Consider the following 20764-nt stretch of genomic DNA (forward strand, 5'->3'; position numbering starts at 1 on the left):
CATGCTTGCGATGGGACTGTTAAGATTTTCTCTTTCTTCCTGGTTCAGTTTTGGAAAGTTATACTTTTCTGAGAATTTGTCCGTTTCTTCCAAGTTGTCCATTTTATTGGCATCTAGTTGCTGATAGTTGTCTCTTATGGTGTGGTCTGTTGTGATTTCTCCATTTTCATTTCTAATTTTGTTGATTTAATTCTTCTCCCTTTGTTTCTTCATGAGTCTGGCTAATGGTTTGTCTATTTTATTTATCTTCTCAAAGAAGCAGCTTTTAGCTTTGTTGATTTTGGCTATGGTGTCTTTTGTTTCTTTTGCATTTATTTCTGCCCTAATTTTTAAGATTTCTTTCCTTCTACTAACCCTGGGTTCTTCATTTCTCCCTTTTCTAGTTGCTTTATGTGTAGAGTTAGGTTACTTATTTGACTTTTCTCTTGTTTCTTGAGGTAAACTTGTATTGCTGTGAACCTTCCCCTTAGCACTGCTTTTACTGAGTACTATAGCTTTTGGGTTGTTGTGTTTTCATTTTCATTCATTTCTATGCATATTTTGATTTCTTTTTTGATTTCTTCTGTGATTTGTTGGTTATTCAGAAGTATGTTGTTTAGCCTCCATATGTTGGTATTTTTGATAGTTTTTTTTGCCTGTAGTTGACATCTAATCTTACCGCATTGTAATCAGAAAAGACGCTTGGAATGATTTCAATTTTTTTAAATTTACCAAGGCTAGATTTATGACCCAGGGTGTGGTCCATCATGGAGAAGGTTCCGTGCGCACTTGAGAAAAAGGTGAAATTCATTGTTTTGGGGTGAAATGTCCTATAGATATCAATTAGGTCTAACTGGTCCATTGTATCGTTTAAAGTTTGTGTTTCCTTGCTAATTTTTTGTTTAATTGATCTATCCATAGGTGTGAGTGGGGTATTAAAGTCTCCCACTATTATTGTGTTACTGTTAATTTCCCCTTTCATACTTGTTAGCATTTGTCTTACATATTGCGGTGCTCCTATGTTGGGTGCATATATATTTATAATGGTTATATCTTCTACTTGAATTGATCCTTTGATCATTATGTAGTGTCCTTCTTTGTTTCTTTTCACAGCCTTTCTTTGAAAGTCTATTTTATCTGATATGAGTATTGCTACTCTTGCTTTCTTTTGGTCTCTATTTGTGTGAAATATCTTTTTCCAGCCCTTCACTTTCAGTCTGTATGTGTCCCTTGTTTTGAGGTGGGTCTCTTGTAGACAGCATATATAGGGGTCTTGTTTTTGTATCCATTCAGCCAGTCTTGGTCTTTTGGTTGGGGCATTCAACCCATTTACATTTAAGGTAATTATTGATAAGTATGATTGTGTTGTCATTTACTTTGTTGCTTGGGTTCGAGTTTATACACATTTTCTGTGTTTCATGTCTAGAGAAGATCCTTTAGCATTTGTTGAAGGGCTGATTTGTTGGTGCTGAATTCTCTCAGCTTTTGCTTGTCTGTAAAGCTTTTGATTTCTCCTTCATATTTGAATGAGATCCTTGCTGGGTACAGTAATCTGGGTTGTAGGTTTTTCTCTTTCATCACTTTAAGTCTGTCCTGCCATTCCCTTCTGGCCTGGAAACTTTCTATTGAAAGATTAGCTGTTATCCTTATGGGAATCCCCTTGTGTGTTATTTGTTGTTTTTCCCTTGCTGCTTTTAATATTTGTTCTTTGTGTTTGATCTTTGTTAATTTCATTAGTATGTGTCTTGGGGTGTTTCACATTGGGTTTATCCTGTTTGGGGTTGTCTAGGTTTCTTGGACCTGGGTGGCTATTTCCTTCCCCATTAAAATGGAAGTTTTCAACTATTATCTCCTCAAGTATTTTCTCATGGCCTTTCTTTTTGTCTTCGTCTTCTGGGACTCCTATGATTCGAATGTTGGGGTGTTTGACATTGTCCCAGAGGTCTCTGAGGTTGTCCTCATTTCTTTTAATTCTTTTTTCCTCTCTGCTTCATTTATGTCCACCATTCTATCTTCCACCTCACTTATCCTATCTTCTGCCTACATTATTCTACTGTTGGTTTCCTCCAGAGTGCTTTTGATCTCATTTGTTGCATTATTCATTATTGATTGACTCTTTTTTATTTCTTCTAGGTTCTTGTTAAACATTTCTTGCATCTTCTCAATCCTTGTCTCCAGGTTATTTATCTGTAACTCCATTCCGTTTTCAAGATTTTGGATCATTTTTACTATCATTATTCTGAATTCTTTTTCAGTTAGACTCCCTGTCTCCTCTTTGGTTTGGTTTGGTGGGTATTTATAACGTTCCTATACCTGCTGAGTATTTCTCTGCCTTTTCATCTTGTTTAGATTGCTGTGTTTGGGGTGGCCTTTCTGTATTTTGGCAGTTTGTGGTTCCTCTTTATTGTGGAGGTTCCTCCGTGTGAGTGGGGTTGGACAAGTGGCTTGTCAAGGTTTCCTGGTTAGGGAAGCTTGCATTGGTGTTCTGGTGGGTAGAGCTGGATCTCTTCTCTCTGGAGCCCAGTGAAGTGTCCAGTAGTGAGTTTTGAGGTGTCTCTGGGTTTGGTGTGACTTTGGGTAGGCTGTATATAAAAACTCAGGGCTATGTTCCTGCATTGCTGGAGAATTTGTATGGTATGTCTTGCTCTGGAACTTGTTGGCTCTTAGGTGGAGATTGGTTTCAGTGTAGGTATGGAGGCTTTTGGATGAGCTCTTATCGATTAATGTTCCCTGGAGTCAGGAGTTTTCTGGTGTTCTCAGGATTTGGACTTAAGCCTCCTGCCTCTGGTTTTCAGTCTTATTCTTACAGTAGCCTCAAGACCGCTCTATCCATACAACACCTATGATAAAACATCTAGGTTAATGGAGAAAAGATTCTCCACAGTGAGGGACACCCTGAGAAGTTCACAGAGTTACATGGAGAAGAGAAGAGAGGGGAGGGAGATAGAGGTGACCAGGAGGAGAAGAGGGGAAATCAAAAGGTGGGAGAGCAATCTAGCCAGTAATCACTTCCCTATGTGCTCTCCACAGCCTGGAATACCCAGGGAGGTTCACGGAGTTACATAGAGAAGAGAAGAGGGAGGAAGGAGATAGAGGTAACCAGGAGAAGAAGTGGGGTGGGTCAAAAGGAGAGGGACAGATCTAGCCAGTAATCTGTTTCCTAAGTGTTCTCCATAGCCCAAAATACCCAAAGAGATTCACAGAGTTGGGTAGAGAAGAGAAGGGGAGGGAGAAGATAGAAGTGACCCTAGGGGAGAAAAAGGAGAGTCAAAGGGGGAGAGGGCAATCAAGCCAGTAATCACACTTGTAAGTAAAAATGGGTACTGAAGATTGGATTCTTAAAGGTACAGAATTGATAACAAATACCAAAAAGCAAAGATTAAAAATCTAGAGTAGATGTTAGACTGTCAAAAATACAATATTAAAAAAATAAAACACAATCAGAAAAATTTAAAAAACATGTATGAAATTTGCTTTAAAAATAGGGTCTTTTTTTTTGCAAGGTAATAGTAGTTTATAAAAATTAAAATTAAAGGGGGTCATAAAGGACTTAAAATTTTTTTAAATTTAAAAAGTGAGAATAGTAGAAATATATCTAGGAATTTCTCTGGAGCTGTTGAGGGCAGTGTGGGGTCAGTTCAGTTTCAGATAATTTCTTGTTCCAGCTTATACTTCTCAAGGTCTGTAGGCCCTTTCCACTGTAGTTGGTGCTAACTACAGGGTTTTAATCTGTTGCACCTGTCACTTCCAAAGCGGGTCCCTCTGTTTCTTTTGGTTTCTTCTGTTTGCAAGTCTCTTCAGTGTCTAATTTCTGCCTTGACACAAGGGGGCAAAGGTGGTCACATGTTTAGCCTCACTTGTTCAGTCATGCTGTGGGGAGGCAGGAACAATGCAAACAAGTATCACTGGCATGCATGGGGAGTGCTCGCAATGTCTCGGCCACACTGGGTTTGCCCCACTCACTGCGTGTGTGCTTTCCCAGTCTACACTGCTCAGGCTCCAGGTTGCTCTGCAACTCTCTAAAGCAGGCCTGGGTTGTGTGCCCTTCCCAGGTCTAAGCCACTCAGGTTCAGATTCTCAGGTACTCCACAAAGGCGCAGACTCGGATGGGCCTGCGTTTTGTGCCCTTCCCAGGTCCGAGCAGCTCAGGTGACCAGGTGCTTGGTGAGTGCACTCTCCCCAGGTGGGGCGGTGTGTCTTATCACCTCCCCAGTCCCAGCCGCTTGGTTTCCTGGGTGCACAGCGGGAGTGCCATCTCAGGTGTGCCGTGTGTCTCTTCTGGGGAGCTGATCCCTGGCTGTGACCCTTCCAGCAGATGTCAACTGTCCAGGATCCCAGGAAGACTTAGTTAGCACCTGGGAGCCTGCTCGCAGTTTGGTAAAGGATGCTGTCCCTGGGGCTGAGATTGCCCCTTTCTGGCTCTGGCTGTCACCCGCCTGCCTCCTTGCCTGTGGCAGGGGATGGGCCAGTCCGAAGCCAGCTAGCTCTCCTCTGGTATTTGCTCAGTCCTTTGTTCTGTGAGCAGGCCTGGCAGTGCCTTAGGTTAGAGCTTTTTGTGGGAACGTTCTCTCTCTCTCTCTCTTTTTTTCTCTCTCTCTCTGGCTATCCTATAGTTTGGATTGCTATCTCACGTTAGCTCCCTCAGATTGTCCTCAGGACATTCAGGCCCGGTTCTTACCCTAAGCATGCAACCCGTGCCCCCCTGTTCTGCCCCCGCTTGCTGGTGGTGTACGTGAGCATCTGCGCTACTTCTCCGGTGGGAGCTGCAATTAGGCACGTTATCTGTGGGTTTTATTTATTTATTTATTTTTCCTCCTGGTTATGTTGCCCTCTGAGATTCCAAAACTCCCCACAGACCCGCCAGTGAGAGGGTTTCCTGGTGTTTGGAAATTTTTCCTCTTTCATGACTCCCTCCCTGTGATGGGTCTCCGTCCCTAACTCTTTTGTCTCTCTTTTTATCTTTTATATTTTGTCCTACCTCCTTTCGAAGACAATGGGCTGCCTTGCTGGGTGCCTGGTGTCCTCTGCCAGCGTTCAGAAGTTGTTTTGTGGAGTTTGTTCAGCATTCAAATGATCTTTTGATGAATTTGTGGGGGAGAAGGTGGTCTCCCTGTCCTATTCCTCTGCCATTTTAGGGAGTCAACAAAGTTTTGCCAGTGAGGAATAAATTTGTTTATTCCTGTAGCATAAAGGAAATCTGTGCTTCGGGATTAGATGAACTCTTGGAAAACATTTTCTGCATCTTGCTGGTTGTGGTAGCATTTTTCCTGCAAAAGTTTGTCGAAATGCTTGAAGAAGTGGTAGTCAGTGGGCGAGAAGTCAGATGAATATGGCAGATGAGACAAAACTTTGTGGCCTGATTTCATTCAACTTTTGAAGCATTGATTGTGCAGCATGCAGTTGGGCATTGTCATGGAGAAGAATTGGGGTCACTCTGTTGACCAATGCCAGCTGAAGGCATTGCAGTTTTTAGTGTATCTCATTGATTTGCTGAGCATGCCTCTCAGTTGTAATGGTTTCACCAGGATTCAGAAAGCCGCAGTGGGTCAGACCGGCAGCAGACCACCAAACAGTGACCATGACAATTTTTTGGTGCAAGTTTGGCTTTGGAAAGTGCTTTGAGGCTTCTTCTTGGTCCAACCACAGAGCTGATTGTTGCTGGTTATCATATAAAATCCATTTTTTGTCTCATGTCACAGTCCAATTGGTTCGTTGTTATTGTGTAGAATAAGAGAAGATGACACTTCAAAATGATGATTTTATTTGATTTGCAGTTAGCTCATGAGGCACCCACTTAGGAGCTTTTTCACCTTTCCAATTTGCTTCAAGTGCTGAACAACCATAGAATGGTTGGTGTTGAGTTCTTTGGCAACTTCTTGTGTAGTTGTAAGAGGACCAGCTTCAGTGATCCTCTCAGTTGGTCATTGCTAACTTCCAGTGGCTGGCCACCACAATCCTCATCCTCAAGGCTCTTGTCTCCTTTGCAAAACTTCCTGAACCAACACTGCATTGTGCATTTGTTAGCAGTTCCTGGGCCAAATGCGTTGTTGATGTTGTGAGTTGTCTCCCTCTGTTTTACGACCTGTTTTGAACTTGAATTTTAAAAAAAGCACTTGATTTTTTTTGTCTAACGTAATTTCTTAGCAAAAAAAAAATGTGCATTAAAATGATGTATAACAACCACATATATTTAAGACTATTCCAATATCAAAAGGCAAAATTCAACAGTGCAAAACTGACCTTTTGCACCAACCTAATAGATTTTTTTCGAGTTCTACTGTTTTAGAGAGTGAGTTGTCTTTTTTCCCTTGCATATATATGTTTACCCCAATCAAGGACTCATCAGTTCTGCAGATGAGCAAATCCTAAAAGATGATGCTGTTAAAGTGCTGTACTCAATATGCTAGCAAATTTGGAAAACTCAGGTTTGGCCACAGGACTGGAAAAGGCCAGTTTTCATTCCAATCCCAAAGAAGGGAAATGCCAAAGAATGTTCTAACTACTGCAAAATTGCACTCATTTCACATGCTAGCAATAGCAAGGTAATGCTCAAAATCCTTCAAGCTAGGCTTCAACAGAACCTGAACTGAGAAATTCCAGATGTGCAAGCTGGATTTAGAAAAGGCAGAGGAACCAGAGATCAAATTGCCAACATCCACTGGATCATATAAAAAGCAAGGGAATTCCGGAAGAACATCTACTTCTGCTTCATTGACTATGCTAAAACCTTTGACTATGTGGATCACAACAAACCGTGGAAAATTCTCAAAGACACGGGAAAACCAGATCACCTTATCTGTCTCCAGAGAAATCTGTATGCAGGACAAGAAGCAATAGTTAAAACTGGGCATGGAACAATGGACTGGTTCCAAATTGGGAAAGGAGTATGTCAAGGCTGTATATTGTCACCCTGCACATTTAACTTACATTCAGAGTACATAATGTGAAATTCCAGGCTAGATAAAGCTCAGGCTGGAATCAAGATTGCTGAGAGAAATATCAATAACCTCAGATATGCAGATGACACCACCCTTATGGCAGAAAGTGAAGAAGAACTAAAGAGCCTCTTGATGAAAGAGGAGAGTGAAAAAGCTGGCTTAAAACTCAACATTCAGAAAATGAAGATCATGGCATCTGGCCCCATCACTTCATGGCAAATAGATGGGGAAACAACGGAAACAGTGACAGACTTTATTTTCTTGGGCTCTCAAATCACTGTGGACAGTGACTGCAGCCGTGAAATTAAAAGATGCTTGCTGCTTGGAAGAAAATCTATAACAAACCTAGACTAAGCAGAGACATCGCTTTGCCAACAAATGTCCGTCTAGTCAAAGCTGTGGTTTTTCCAGTAGTCATGTAAGGGTATGATAGTTGGACCATAAAGAAAGCTGCATGCCGAAGAATTGATGCTTTTGAACTATGGTGTTGGAGAAGACTCTTGAGAGTCCCTTGGACTGCAAGGAGATCCAAGCAGTCCATCCTAAAGGAAATCAGTCCTGAATATTCATTGGAAGGACTGATGCTGAAGCTCCAATACTTTGCCCCCTCATGCGAAGAGCTGACTCATTGGAAAAACCCTTGATACTGGGTAAGATTGAGGGCAGATGGAGAAGGGGAGACAGAGGATGAGATGGTTGGATGGCATCACTACCTCAATGGACATGAGTTTGAGCAAACTCTGGGAGATAATGAAGCACAGGGAAGCCTGGCATGCGACAGTCAATGGGGTCACAAAGAGTCAGACATGACTTAGTGACTGAACAATGACACAAGTTCTGCAGAAGCAGGGACTCAAGGATAAACATCTTATGGAGTAAAAAACAAGGTCTTAGTGATTCTTAGCTTTTATGAGGTGAACACAGGAATTTTTTTAAAGATTGATGAAATACTAAAAGAGATGATTCTTCTGATTGAAAGTGTAAGGACTTTCATAGTGGGGCTCATTTTATTCTTAAACTTGGACCAGAGTCTGTATGTGTGCACATGGTCCTGGGTGTTTATGTTCTGCCCTGGGTGTGCGTGTATGTGTACACACATGTGCCACCCCAGGTGTGTGGGTGCTCCCCCAGGGGTGTGTGTGTGTGTGCATGCACATGTGCTGCCCCAGATGTGTATGTGGTCCCCTTAGGGGTGTGTGTGTGTGCGTGCATGCACCTGTGCCACCCCTGGTGTGTGTGCATGCACACATGTGCTGTCACAAGTGTGTGTGTGCGTGCGCGCACATGTGCTGCCCTGGGTTTGAGTGTGTGTGTGTGTCTTCATGCTCTGTCCCCCGTGTGTGTGTGTGCATATGTGTGGGTGTGCATGTTTTTACTGCTCTGGGTGTGTGTGTGTGCTCCCACTTTGTGTGCATGTGTGCACATGTGCAGACATGTGCTCCCCAAGTGTGTGTGCACGCATGTGTGCTGCCCATGGTATATGTATTTGTGTGCATGTGCCCCCCGTGTGTGTGTGTTCACGCATGTGTGCAGATATGTGCCCCCCCAGGTATATGTGTGTGCTTTCTGCCCTGGGTATGTGTGTGCGCTCCCCCAGGGGTGTGTGTGTGTGTGCACATGCGTGTGGGCCCCCCTGCCATGTACGTGTGTGTGCTTGCTGCCCTGGGTGTGTGTGTGTGCAAGCATGTGGACACATGCCACCCCAGGTGTGTGCATGTGCTTTTTGCCCTGAGAGTGTGTGGTGTGTGTGCGTGCATGCTCCCCCAGGTGTGTGTGTGTATATGTGTATGTGCTCCACCAGGTGTGTGTATGTGTGCGTGCCCCCCTCCGTGTGTGTGCACGTGTGTTCTTGCTGCCCAGGGTGCGTGCGTGTGTGCGTGCTTGCGTGTGTGTGTGCTTGCGTGTGTGCATGCTCCCCCAGGTGTGTGTATTGACAGGACGGGTACAGCTCTGAGTCAGGTGCACAGTCCTCTCCTGAGTCAGCCCCAGGGTTTTGTCCCCAGGACGTGCAGGGTTTGTGCCTTTTTGTCTGGTTGTGACGTGGGAGGGTCTCTGTGGGAGGGAGGTTGGACTGTGTGCAAGTGTGTGTATCTAGGGGGCAGGCCAGGCGGCAGCACCACTCTTGCTCCCTGCCCCTCTGATGCCATGACCTGATCTGTGAACCAACAGAAGAGACTGACCCAGGGTCCGCCCCCATCCCCCGGACCGTCTTCCTTGCGTGTCTTCCTCACTCATCCTGGAGATGAGAGTCAATCAGGGAATCTTTTGGCAGAGGTGAAGGCTGGACTTCGCCCAGTACTGTGGGTGTTTGGTTCTTGCCTGAGCGACTGAGTTCCATTCAAGGGATGCTGCATATTCTGGTATGCATGTCACTCTAATCAAGGCCTTTCTGGATGTCTGCTCTGTGGCCAGGCTGGTAACTGGGGCTGCAGGAGCCAGACAGGCAAGGTCCCCAAAGCTGAGGGCTGGGCCACAGGTGGCCATGTTGGTGGGGGTGCTGTTTGGTGAAGACAGCAGGGGGTCACTGGGCTGTGGGAGGGGCCGCAAGAGGGACTTGCACTGGAGTCGGGTCATCAGGCCTGGAGTGTGAGCCGGCCTCAAAGACAGAGGCGTGCAGTAGCATCTCCCATCTCACAGGGCTCAGGAGGGCAGTGCAGGGTGACCACGGAGCCCATGTCACTGGGAGCAGTTTCTGTCACCTGCACGAACCACATACAGACCACGCAGGCTTGTGGCCAGCGGGGTGTGGGTCTCTGCAGCGGGAGCACAGCCGTTGGTGTCCACCCTGCAGGTTCTGTTCACACAGGTGTCTGGATGGTCCACCTCAGTGTCCGTGTGCGTGCTCTCCAGGGTTGTTTTCTCTCTTCAGCTAACGTGTGTGTTGTGAAGGTGGAGGGCACCCCTCATCTCTGCAAAACTGATGAAGTTGGAGAGATCTGTGTGGACTCCAGTGCGACGGCGACAGCGTACTATGGGCTGCTTGGGATCACCAAAAACGTCTTTGAGGTCCCTGCGGGTCCCACAACAGTGGTGGGAGGGTGGGTGAGGCGTGCAGGAGTGTGGCCTTCCTCAGGATGCCTACAGCCCTGATGGACCCTGGGTGGCCTGGGGAAGCTGGCCTCGGGTCTGGAGCCGTTGGATCCTCGGGAGAATTCAGTGCCTTCACAGGGGTGGGAGGGGAAGCCTGGGCCCTGGAGGCCATGCTGGCAGGAGCCTGATGGAGGTCACGCCAGCCAGTAGGGCCTCTGGCCTCAGGGTGGGGTGGGTTGGGGTTGGGTGGGGAGCCTTATCCCCTCCTGGGAGATGTGGTGATAGCGCTTCTAGGACTGTTGTCCTCTGCGTTCTGTGCAGACTGTCCCGGTCACCGCTGGGGGCGCACCTGTCTCCGACCGACCTTTCACCAGGACAGGGCTTCTGGGCTTCATCGGGCCTGTGAGTGTGTCCTGCTGCCAAACCCGGGCCACCAGCCAGGCTCAGAGCTGGGGAGGGGTCTGTTCAATGTCCACAGTGCCCAGGCCCCATGACGGAGTCCTATCTTGCCCAACCATCAGTGCTGTCAGGCTGGGGTTCCCTGTCCCTAGCCTTGAGTGCTTTACAGACTTGACCCTCGCTGTGTGCCCACCTCTGACCTTCCCTGCGCTGACGCCTGCTCTGGACACCCCCTCATCCCCACTCCGGCACACCAGGCTTAGGGCCCCTTCACCCCAGGTCAGCCCACCTGTGTTTCCTGTCACCGTGGGCAGGGGGCCTGCAGGGCCTGTCTGTGAGTTACCTGGTCTGTGGGCTGTCGGGTCTCTGTCTCAGGCCCTGAGCCACGGGGCCTGCTGTGTGTCCTCTGCCCAACCAGCGTCCTTGCCTTCAGGATGACCTGGTCTTCGTCGTGGGCAAGCTGGACGGGCTGATGGTGGTGGGATTTCGCAGACACAACGCGGATGACGTGGTGGCCACTGCGCTGGCCGTGGAGCCCATGAAGTTTGTCTACAGAGGCAGGTGATGCGCGGGTCCCCTTGCCTCACCTTTAGGTTCCTTCTCCGCTTAACCCTCGAGAGGTCCCCACATTGGAAGGAGAGCCCAGTGCTGTGAATACGCAAAACCTAATAATTCCTGTACATTGGAGAACTTCGCAAAGAACAGGACGATGTTTGCAGGAGGATGCCTGAGTCAGAGTCCTCACCATCTGCAGAGTTCACGATTTCTTGAGGGTGAGACCCAGACCAAGGCCTGGGCACGGAGACTGGGCCAGCACCACCCAGGAGCTGTGTGCCTGAGGGCAGAACCTCAGGGATGCAGGCCGGAATGGAGGCCTTTTCCTGAGAGTTACCAGGGGCCTTGCTTTCCTGAGATCAAGTCAGTTTACCTTTCCTGCACGTGTCAGGCAGGCACTTCACAGGTTCTCATCCAGAGAGCAGATAAGGGGGCCCAGCTGGTCGGGGCCCCAGACAGCTGGGATGGGGAGGAAGGGCCCTGTCTGGCCTGTCCAGCTCAGGGCTCTTTGTCCTAGGGGAGGGGTTCCATTCCTGGTTGGCCCACTCAGCCACCTATTTCATTTTATTCTTCTCATGGGAGTGCTTCTATTACTCAAACAAGGGTGCCTGTGAGCCTGGCCAGAGCCTTCCTGTGAATATGTTGTTATTCAGTCACTCAGTTGTGTCCATCTCTTTGTGACCCCATGGGCTGCAGCACGCCAGGCTTCCCTGTCCTTCACTATTTCTGAGAGTTTGCTCAAACTCATGTCCATTATACCTTAAAGAAATCATCAGGGACTTCTGCCAGTGAGGGGTCAGCATGGCTGCCGGCCTTTGTCCAGGTTGGAGTGATGGCCGTGGGTGACTGACCACCTGGGGGGAGCCAGCTGGGCAGGTGGAACTGGTGGGTATATGCATCCTAGAGCTGGGGCACGGGGCACACACAGAAATTGGAGGCACTGTTAACATAGGTGTCCACGGAGGGGACACTGGGTAGCCCGCACGTGCTCCTGGTATGTCAGGGAGACTGCCTGGCGTGGCCAACGATACCTGATGATACCTGGAGGTGACGCTGGCCTGGTGGCTGACTGGGTTGTGGGGTGGATGCATCTGTGGCTGGAGAGGTGACCTCTCTGCCTTCACCATAGAGGAGCTGAGCCCTGGGCAGATACCTGCAGGAATTATTGCAATGTGAGGTCAAGGCACCACAACAGAGCAGTTTTTCAGTAGGTGGAATAAATGTGGGGCAGAGGCGGCCGGGGAGGGAGCTGATAAGCTGGAAAGCCAGAAGAAGAAACTGCTCCAAAAGTGAAGAAATAGAAAGTCTAAAAGAAAAATTGAGAGAAAAGTGAAGCGAGCAGGGGTGGCATGCAGACAGTAACCTCAGGGAGGGGAGGGGGTGCACGTGTGAACCTGCGGCTGGAGGAGGCAGCCACGGGGTGGGTCTCCAGCCAGGATACGCCAGACACCCCAGAAGAGGGCCTGGAGCGAGAGGATGACGTGCAGTGATGTTTAAGGTTTTCAGAGGAACTTTTAGCCTAGATTTTACTATATGCATCCCAAGATGTCACTTAATTGTGCGGTTGCAGTGAAAATGGTCTTGGGTATATAGGTTTCAGAAGTTTTATAACAAAGACTGTTTTCTTGAAAACGCTTTCAGGTAAGGTACTAAGAGAAATAAGATGGGTGAAAGTGAGGAAATGTTAATACTGGGTGAAGCGTGTATAAAAGAGAAAGAGTGTGTGGGTGTGTATGTGTGCATGTGGCACCTGTGTGCTCAGTGGCCAGAGGAATGGGTGAGCAGGTAGGTCCATGAGGCCCAGGGCTCACGTGGCAGACATGCCAGCTACCGGTCTTGTGAGGGAAAAGAATCTACTCGAGTCTAAAAGAAGAAAAAGGCAACACACAGAAAAGGTGAACATGTCGAATTCTTCAGTAAGACACGAAATACAAGTCCACAGACGTCAGTCACAGACGTGAGCAGAGTCACGCACGGGGAGAGATTTCATCAGCTGCACTGAAAAATTATGTAATTAATGGATCTTCTGGATACACATTTTTACATGAAGACATCATCGCATGGCTTAACATTACAATTAAGGAGAAACTTCTTTAATAGTGTGAGCCTTGTTTTTTCTCTGCACCCAGGTTCTGTCTGCTTTGTGAATGGAAACTCATTTTTCCACGTTGGAGGAAGTTTGGTTCCTTTTACGTTCTGTGGACCACGTCTCCCTCCAGCCCCACCACAGTTTCCATCTCATGGGGTGGAGTATCCGTGCCCGATCGTGCCGGGTGGTCATCGCTTGCCTTCCTCCCCCAGGATTGCAGTGTTCTCCGTGACAGTGCTCCATGACGACCGGATTGTGCTGGTGGCAGAGCAGCGGCCTGACGCCTCCGAGGAGGACAGCTTCCAGTGGATGAGCCGCGTGCTGCAGGTGGGCGTGGGCCCACGGCTCCACCGGCCCTGGGGTGTGGAGCAGGAACTGGGACCCGCTGGTGCCATGTTTCCAGCAAATGTGTACTGTAGCTGGAGGTGTTGCCCAGAGGGGTTCCGGTGTGTCCCACCTCGTGAGACCCACACGCTGCCACTCCCTGCACATCCACATTCGTTTCCTTAAGTACTAATAGCATACTAGTACTAATACTAGAAGCAGAAAGTCTTTTGCGGGGCTGGGAGTGAACTTTGCCTTCAGTGAAGAGCGCAGACTATACGTGTGGTCAGGGAACGTTGTTTACTTAGCTCACTGAGTGTAACTTACACATGGAAAGAGCGGATTTGCAGAGGTCCAGATTGTTGAATTTTGACAGGTGTACATGCCCCGGTAACCACAGCTAAGAGCACTCACACCATTTGGGGAACCACCAGCTGCTGTGTGTTGGGGGCTGAACTCTGACCCCCCTCAAGGGCATCCTACAGCCAAGTCTCAGTGTGGGCTCCTGATCCGATTGTCTTCCTCAGTGGCGCATTCATGAGGTTCCTTGTATGTGCGTCAGTGGCTCATCCCTTTTTATTGCTGAGTTGTGTTTCCTTTGCTTGTTTTTCCATATCTTGGTGACACTGGGTTGTTGGTTTGGGGCCGTTATGGATAAGGCTGCTGTGGACAGTGTTGTCTGTCCAAATCTCTGGGTGAGTTCAGTCCTGGCAGCTCTCCAGAGAGCCCCCTGGTGTCCGACCAGCTTCGGGCAGTTGTGTGGCGTGTGCTCGGCCTCGGCCCCCGGGGTAAGGACACGCCTATGAAGCAGAGCAAGTCCAGCATCAGGGAGACCAGAGAGCCCTGAGTGTCAGATGACCAGTTTTTCTACTAATGCTGATGTTTATACTTAGTGAAGATGTTTAATGTTTCATTGTGAAATATTACTAATATACCAGTCATACAAAGAAGAGTATAATAGCACCCATGTGTCCACCGTCAGCCTCAGTCAACACTGACCAGTCCAGGAACCATCTGCACCACACCTGCCTGCCCAGCTTCTCCTTCAGGAGGACTTTGAAGCAAATCCCAGACTCAGAGGTTTTACCCGTAAATTTTAGTATTTATTTCTTTAAAAAAGGAGTACCAGTATCACATCTTAAAAATCAGCAATAACATTTTATTGGGATTTGGGCTTCCCTTGTGGCTCAGCTGGTAAAGAATCCGCCTGCAATGTGGGAGACCTGGGTTCAATCCCTGGGTTGGGAAGATCCCCTGGAGAAGGGAAAGGCTACCCACTCCAGTATCCTGGCCTGGAGAAGTCCATGGACAGTATAGTCCATGGAGTCGCAAAGAGTCAGACATGACTGAGTGCCTTTCACTTTTATTGGGGTATGATTGACAGGCAACACTGTGTTAGTTTCAGGTGTCTAGCACAGTGATTTGATATTTGTATATATAGTGAAATAATCACAACAGCACGTCTAGTTAACATCCATAACACAGCTACAGAAATTTTTTCTTGTGATGAGAACTTTTAGGATGTAGTGTTATCAAATACACTCCAATACACGACCCAGCATTCACTGTGGTCCCATGCTATACACGGCATCCCCAGGACTTGTTCATCTTATAACTGGAAGTTTCTCCCTTCTGACTCCCTTCACCCATTTCTCCTACCCCCACCCCTCACCTCTGCCAACCACCAATCTCTTCTGTCCAAGAGCTCATTTTTTTGTTGTTTTTAGCTTCCACATGTAAGTGATCCTATGGCTTTTTCTGTCTGATTTATCTCACTTAGCACAATGCTGTCAAGGTCCCTCTGTATTGTTGCAAATGGTAAGATTTCATTCTTTTTTTATGGCTGAGTAATATTCCTGTGTGTGTGTACCACAGTTTCTTTATCCATTAATCCATTGATGGACACAAGAATATTGGCTGTTGTCAATAATACTGCATTGAACATAGGGGTGCATATATTTTTTCAAGTTAGTATTTCTGTTTTCTTCCAATAAATACCCAAAATTTTCTGAAGAACCTCCATACTGTTTTCCACAGTGGCTGCACCAATTTACTTTCCCACAAACTGTGCACGAGGGTTCCCTTTTTCCACACCTTCACCTAGTCCTGTTGTTTCTTGTCCTATTGATAATAGCCATTCTGATGGGTGTGAGATGGTGTGTTGTAGTAGTTTTGATTTGCCTTCTCCTCAAGATTAGTGTGGAGAAGGCAATGGCAACCCACTCCAGTACTCTTGCCTGGAAAATCCCATGGATGGAGGAGCCTGGTAGGCTGCAGTCCATGGGGTCGCTAAGAGTCGGATACGACTGAGCGACTTCACTTTGACTTTTCACTTTCATGCATTGGAGAAGGATATGGCAACCCACTCCAGTGTTCTTGCCTGGAGAATCCCAGGGACCGCAGAGCCTGGTGGCTTGCCATCTATGGGGTCGCAGAGTCGGACATGACTGAAGTGACTTAGCAGCAGCAGCAGTATTAGTGATATTTAGCATATTTTTATGTCCCTCTTGTTGTTAAGTTGCTAGGTCAAGTCTGACTCTTTGCGACCCCATGGACTGCAGCACGCCAGGCTCCCCTGTCCTTCACTATGTCCAAGGGTTTGCTCAAATTCATGTCCATTGAGTGGGTGAGCTTTCTAACCATCTCATCCTCTGCCGACCCCTTTTCCTTTTGCTGTCAGTCTTTCCCAGCATTAGGGTCTTTTCCAATGAGTTGGCTCCCTGCATCAGGGGGACAAAGTATTGGAGATGTAGCATCAGTCCTTCCAATGAATATTCAGGAATTATTTCCTTTAGGATTGACAGGTTTGATCTCCTTGCAGTCAAGGGGATTCTCAAGAGTCTTCTCCAGCACCACAGTTAGAAAGCATCAATTCTTCAGCACTCAGCCTTCTTTATGGTTTAGCTCTCATATCTGTACCTGACTACTGGAAAAACCATAGCTTTGGCTAGACGGACCTTTGCTGGCAAAGTGATGTCCCTGCTTTTTAATATGCTATCTAGGTTTGTCATAGCTTCTCTTCCAAGGAGCAAGTGTCTTAATTTCACAGCTGCAGTCACTGTCTTCAGTGATTTGGGAGCCCGAGAAAGTAGAATCTGTCATTGTGTCCATTTTTCCCCCATCTATTTGACATGAAGTGATGGGACCAGATGCCATGATCTTAGTTTTTTGAATATTGAGTTTTAGCCAGCTTTTTCACTCTTCTCTTTCACCCTCATTAAGAGGTTCTTTAGTTCCTCTTCATTTTCTGCCATAAGGGTGGTATCATTGCATGTCTAGAGGTTCTGGATATTTCTCCCAGCAATCTTGATTCCAGCTTGTGATTCATCCAGCTCGGCATTTTGCATGATGTACTCTGCATATAAATTAAATAAGCAGGGTGACAATATACAGCCTTGACATACTCCTTTCCCAATTTGGAAACAGTCCATTGTTCCATGTCCAGTTCTACTCTTGCTTCTTGATCTGTATACAGGTTTCTCAGGAGACAGGTAAGGTGGTCTGGTTTTCCCATCTCTTTAAGAGTTTTCCACAGTTAGTTGTGATCTACACAGGCAAAAGCTTTAGCATAATCAGTGAAGCAGAAGTAGATGTTTTTCTGAAATTCCCTTGCTTTCTCCATGATCCAACGAATGTTGGCAATTTGATCCTGGTTCCTCTGCCTTTTCTAAACCCAACTTGCACATCTGAAAGTTCTCAGTTCATGTAGCTCTGAAGCCTAGCTTGAAGGATTTTGATTGTAACCTTATGAAATGCAAAATAAGAAATGAGCATTTAGCATGAGCATGATTGTACAATAGTTTGAACATCTTTGGTGTTGCCTTTCTTTTGGATTGGAATGAAAGCTGACTTTTTGCAGTCTTGTGGCCACAGCTGAGTTTTCCAAATTTGCTGACATATTGAGTGTAGCACTGTAACAGCATCATCTTTTAGGATCTGAAATAACTCGGCTAGAATTCCATCAGCACAGTTAGCTTTCTTTGTAGTAATACTTCCTAAGGCCCACTTGACTTCCCAATCCAGGGTGTCTGGCTCTAGGTGAGTGATCACACCATCGTGGTTATCTGGGTCATTAAGACTTTCTATGCATAGTTCTATGTATTCTTGCCACGTCTTCTTAATCTTTCTGCTTCTGTTAGGTGCTTACCATTTCTGTCCTTTATTGTGCCCATCCTTGCATAAAATGTTCTCTTGATCACTCCAATTTTCTTGAGATCTCTCATCTTCCCCATTCTGTTGTTCTCCTCTATTTCTTTGCATTGTTCATTTTAGAAGGCCTTCTTACCTCTCTTTGCTATTCTCTGGATCTCTGCATTCAGTTGGTTATATCTTTTCCTTTCTCCCTTGCCTTTTACTTCATTACTCAGCTATTTGTAAAGCCTCCTCAGACAACCATTTTGCCTTTTTGCATTTGTTTTTCTTAGGGATGGTTTTGATCACTGCCTCCTGTACAGTGTCACAAACTTCCATCGATAGTTCTTCAGATACTCAGTCTACCACATCTAATCCCTTGAATCTATTTGTCACCTCCACTGTATAATCATAAGGGATTTGATTTAGGTCATACCTGAATGGCCTAGTGGTTTTCTCTACTTTCTTCAATTTAAGCCTAAATTTTGCAATAAAGAGTTCATGATCTGAACCACAGTCAGCTCCAGGTCTTATTTTTGCTGACTGTGTAGAGCTTCTCCATCTTCAGCTACAAAGAATATAATCAGTCTGATTTCAGTATTGACTATTTGTTGATGTCCATGTGTAGAGTCGTCTCTTGTGTTATTGGAAGAGGTGTTTGCTATGATCAGTGTGTTTTCTTGACAAAACTCTGCTAGCCTTTGCTGTGCTTCATCTTGTACTCCAAGGCTAAATTGCCTGTTACTCCAGGTATCTCCTTACTTCCTACTTTTGCATTCCAATCCCCTGTGATGAAAAGGACATATTTTTTGGTGTTAGTGTTAGAAGGTCTTGGTGTTAGTGTTAGAAGCATAGTGTTCCGTGCTGAACATAGAACTGTTCAGCTTCAGCTTCTTTGGCATTAGTGGTTGGGTCATAGACTGCTAAGTCACTTCAGTCGTGTCCGACTCTCTGCGACCCCATAGACGGCAGCCCACCAGGATGCCCCGTCCCTGGGATTCTCCAGGCAAGAACACTGGAGTGGGTTGCCATTTCCTTCTCCAATGCATGAAAGTGAAAAGTGAAAGTGAAGTTGCTTAGTCATGTCTGACCCTCAGCAACCCCATGGACTGCAGCCTCGTAGGCTCCTCCATCCATGGGATTTTCCAGACAAGAGTACTGGAGTGGGGTGCCATTGCCTTCTCCTAGGATTACTGTAATGTTGAATGATTTGCCTTGGAAATGAACTGAGATCATTCTGTCATTTCTGAGGTTGCACCCAAGAACTGCATTTCAGACTCTTTGGTTGACTATGAGGGCCGCTCCATTTCTTCTAAAAGATTCTTGCCCAGTAGTAGATATAATGGTCATCTGAATTAAATTCACCCTTTCCTGTTCATTTTAGTTCACTGATGCCTAAAATGTCGATGTTCACTCTTGCCATCTCCTGCTGACCGTGTCTGATTTACCTTGATTCATGGACCTAACATCCTAGGTTCCTATACAGTATTGTTCTTTACAGCATCAGACTTTACTTTCACCACCAGACATGTCCATAACTAAGCATCATTTACACTTTGGCCCAGCCTCTTCATTCTTTGTAGAGCTATTTCTCCGCTGTTCTGCAGTAGCATACTGGATACCTTCTGACCTGGGGACTCATCTTCCAGTGTCATATCTTTTTGGCTTTTCACTCACGTAAGAATATTGGCGTGGTTTGCCATTCTCTCCTCCTCTGGACCACATTTTCTCAGAACTCTTCGTTCTGACCCATCTGTCTTGGGTGACCCTGCATGGCATGGCTCATAGCTTCATTGAGTTACGCAAGCTCCTTCGCCACAACAAGGCCGTGATCCCTGAAGAGATATGTACCTCTCGGCCATCTTGTATGTCTTTTTTTTTTTAAGATTTGTTTATTTGTCATTTTTTGGCTGTGCAGAGCCTTCCCTGCTGTGCGTGTAGGCTTTCTCTAGTCTCACTGAGCAGGGCTGCCTGTTGATGCAGAACACAGGCTCCAGTGCATGGGCTTCAGTAGTCGCAGCTTGCAGGCTCTAGAGAGCGGGCTTAATAGTTGGGATGCATGGCCGTGGCTGCCTCGTGACATGTGAGAGCTTCTCGGGCCAGCGATCGAACCCATATCTCTTGCCTTGGTAGGCAGATCCTTACCCACTAGAGCACCAGGGAGTCCCTTATGTCCTCTGTGGAAAACTGTCTGTTCAGGTCCTCTGCCCATTTTTTAATTGTATTATTATTTTCCACTGTTGAGTTGTATGAGTTCCTTCTATATTTTGGATTTTAATCCTTACCAGATGTACTTTTACAGATCTCTTCTCCCATTCGATGGATTCCTCTTGTTTTGTTGGTGGTTTCCTTTCCCGTGCAGAAGCCTTTTAGTTTGACATGAATCCACCTGTTTATTTTTGCTCTTGTCTTTGCTTTTGGTGTCAAATCCAAAAAAACATCATCAAGACTAACATCAAGTTTACTGCAGCCTATGTTTTATTCTAGTATCATCGTTTCAGGTCTTGTATTCATGTCCTTGGTCTGCTTTGATTTAGTTTTGTGTGGGGCGTCCAGTTTTTCCAGTGCCATTTACTGAAGGCACTCTCTCTTCCCGTTGTCTGTCCTCGTCTCCTCTGTGATAAAGCAGTAACTGTGTGAGTGTGAGATTACTCCTGGGCTCCCTTCTGCTCCATCGATCCATGGTTTTTGTGCCAGGTCCACCCACACTGCTTTGACTACTGCAGCTTTACAACGTTTGAAGTCAGGGGGCGTGACACCTCTAGCTTTGTACTTCTCTCTTAAGACTGCTTTGGCAACCCAGGGTCTTGTGGTTGTCTGCAAGTGTTAGGAGTGTTTATTCTAGTTTTGTGAAGAATGTCATGGGTATTTTTATAGCGATTGCATTAAATTTGCAGATGACTTTGGCGTAGTATGGACTTTTTAACAATACTAATTCTTCCAATTCATAAACTCAGAATGTCTTTACATTTAGTTGTGGTTTTTTCAGTTTCTTTCATCAGTCCCTCACAGTTTTAAGTATACATGTGTCCCTCATCTCCTTGGTTAAATTTATTCCTGAGCATTTTAGTTCTTTCTGCTGTAATTAAATATTTAGTCACTATTCAGATTTCCCAAATTACCTAATGTTCAATATGTTTGTTAAACTTAGGATCAAAATAAGGTAAAAACTGCACTTGGTTGGTCCAGGTTTTTAATCTTCTTTAATCTGCACACTCTTCCTTGTTTTATTTTTCTTGCAGTTTGTTTCTTGACAGGTTAGCCCAGTTCATCTCCCAGTCTGGGCTCTGACAGTTGTGCCTCGTGGTCCCATCTCTGT

General features: G+C 46.2%; 1 protein-coding gene across 4 annotated transcripts in view; it reads left to right on the plus strand.

Moving 5' to 3' along the window:
• Positions 1-20764, plus strand: part of DIP2A (disco interacting protein 2 homolog A) — a 121853-nt gene that overhangs the window by 75118 nt on the left and 25971 nt on the right. For all 4 annotated transcript variants that reach the window (XM_061424111.1, XM_061424117.1, XM_061424126.1 and 1 more), the window contains 4 exons: positions 9787-9923; positions 10269-10349; positions 10780-10907; positions 13203-13317. In XM_061424111.1, the coding sequence (XP_061280095.1) occupies positions 9787-9923; positions 10269-10349; positions 10780-10907; positions 13203-13317 (461 nt within the window). The remainder of the gene's footprint in view (positions 1-9786; positions 9924-10268; positions 10350-10779; positions 10908-13202; positions 13318-20764) is intronic.

This window comes from Bos javanicus, chromosome 1 (assembly GCF_032452875.1).
Source record: "Bos javanicus breed banteng chromosome 1, ARS-OSU_banteng_1.0, whole genome shotgun sequence".
Lineage (NCBI taxonomy): Eukaryota > Metazoa > Chordata > Mammalia > Artiodactyla > Bovidae > Bos > Bos javanicus.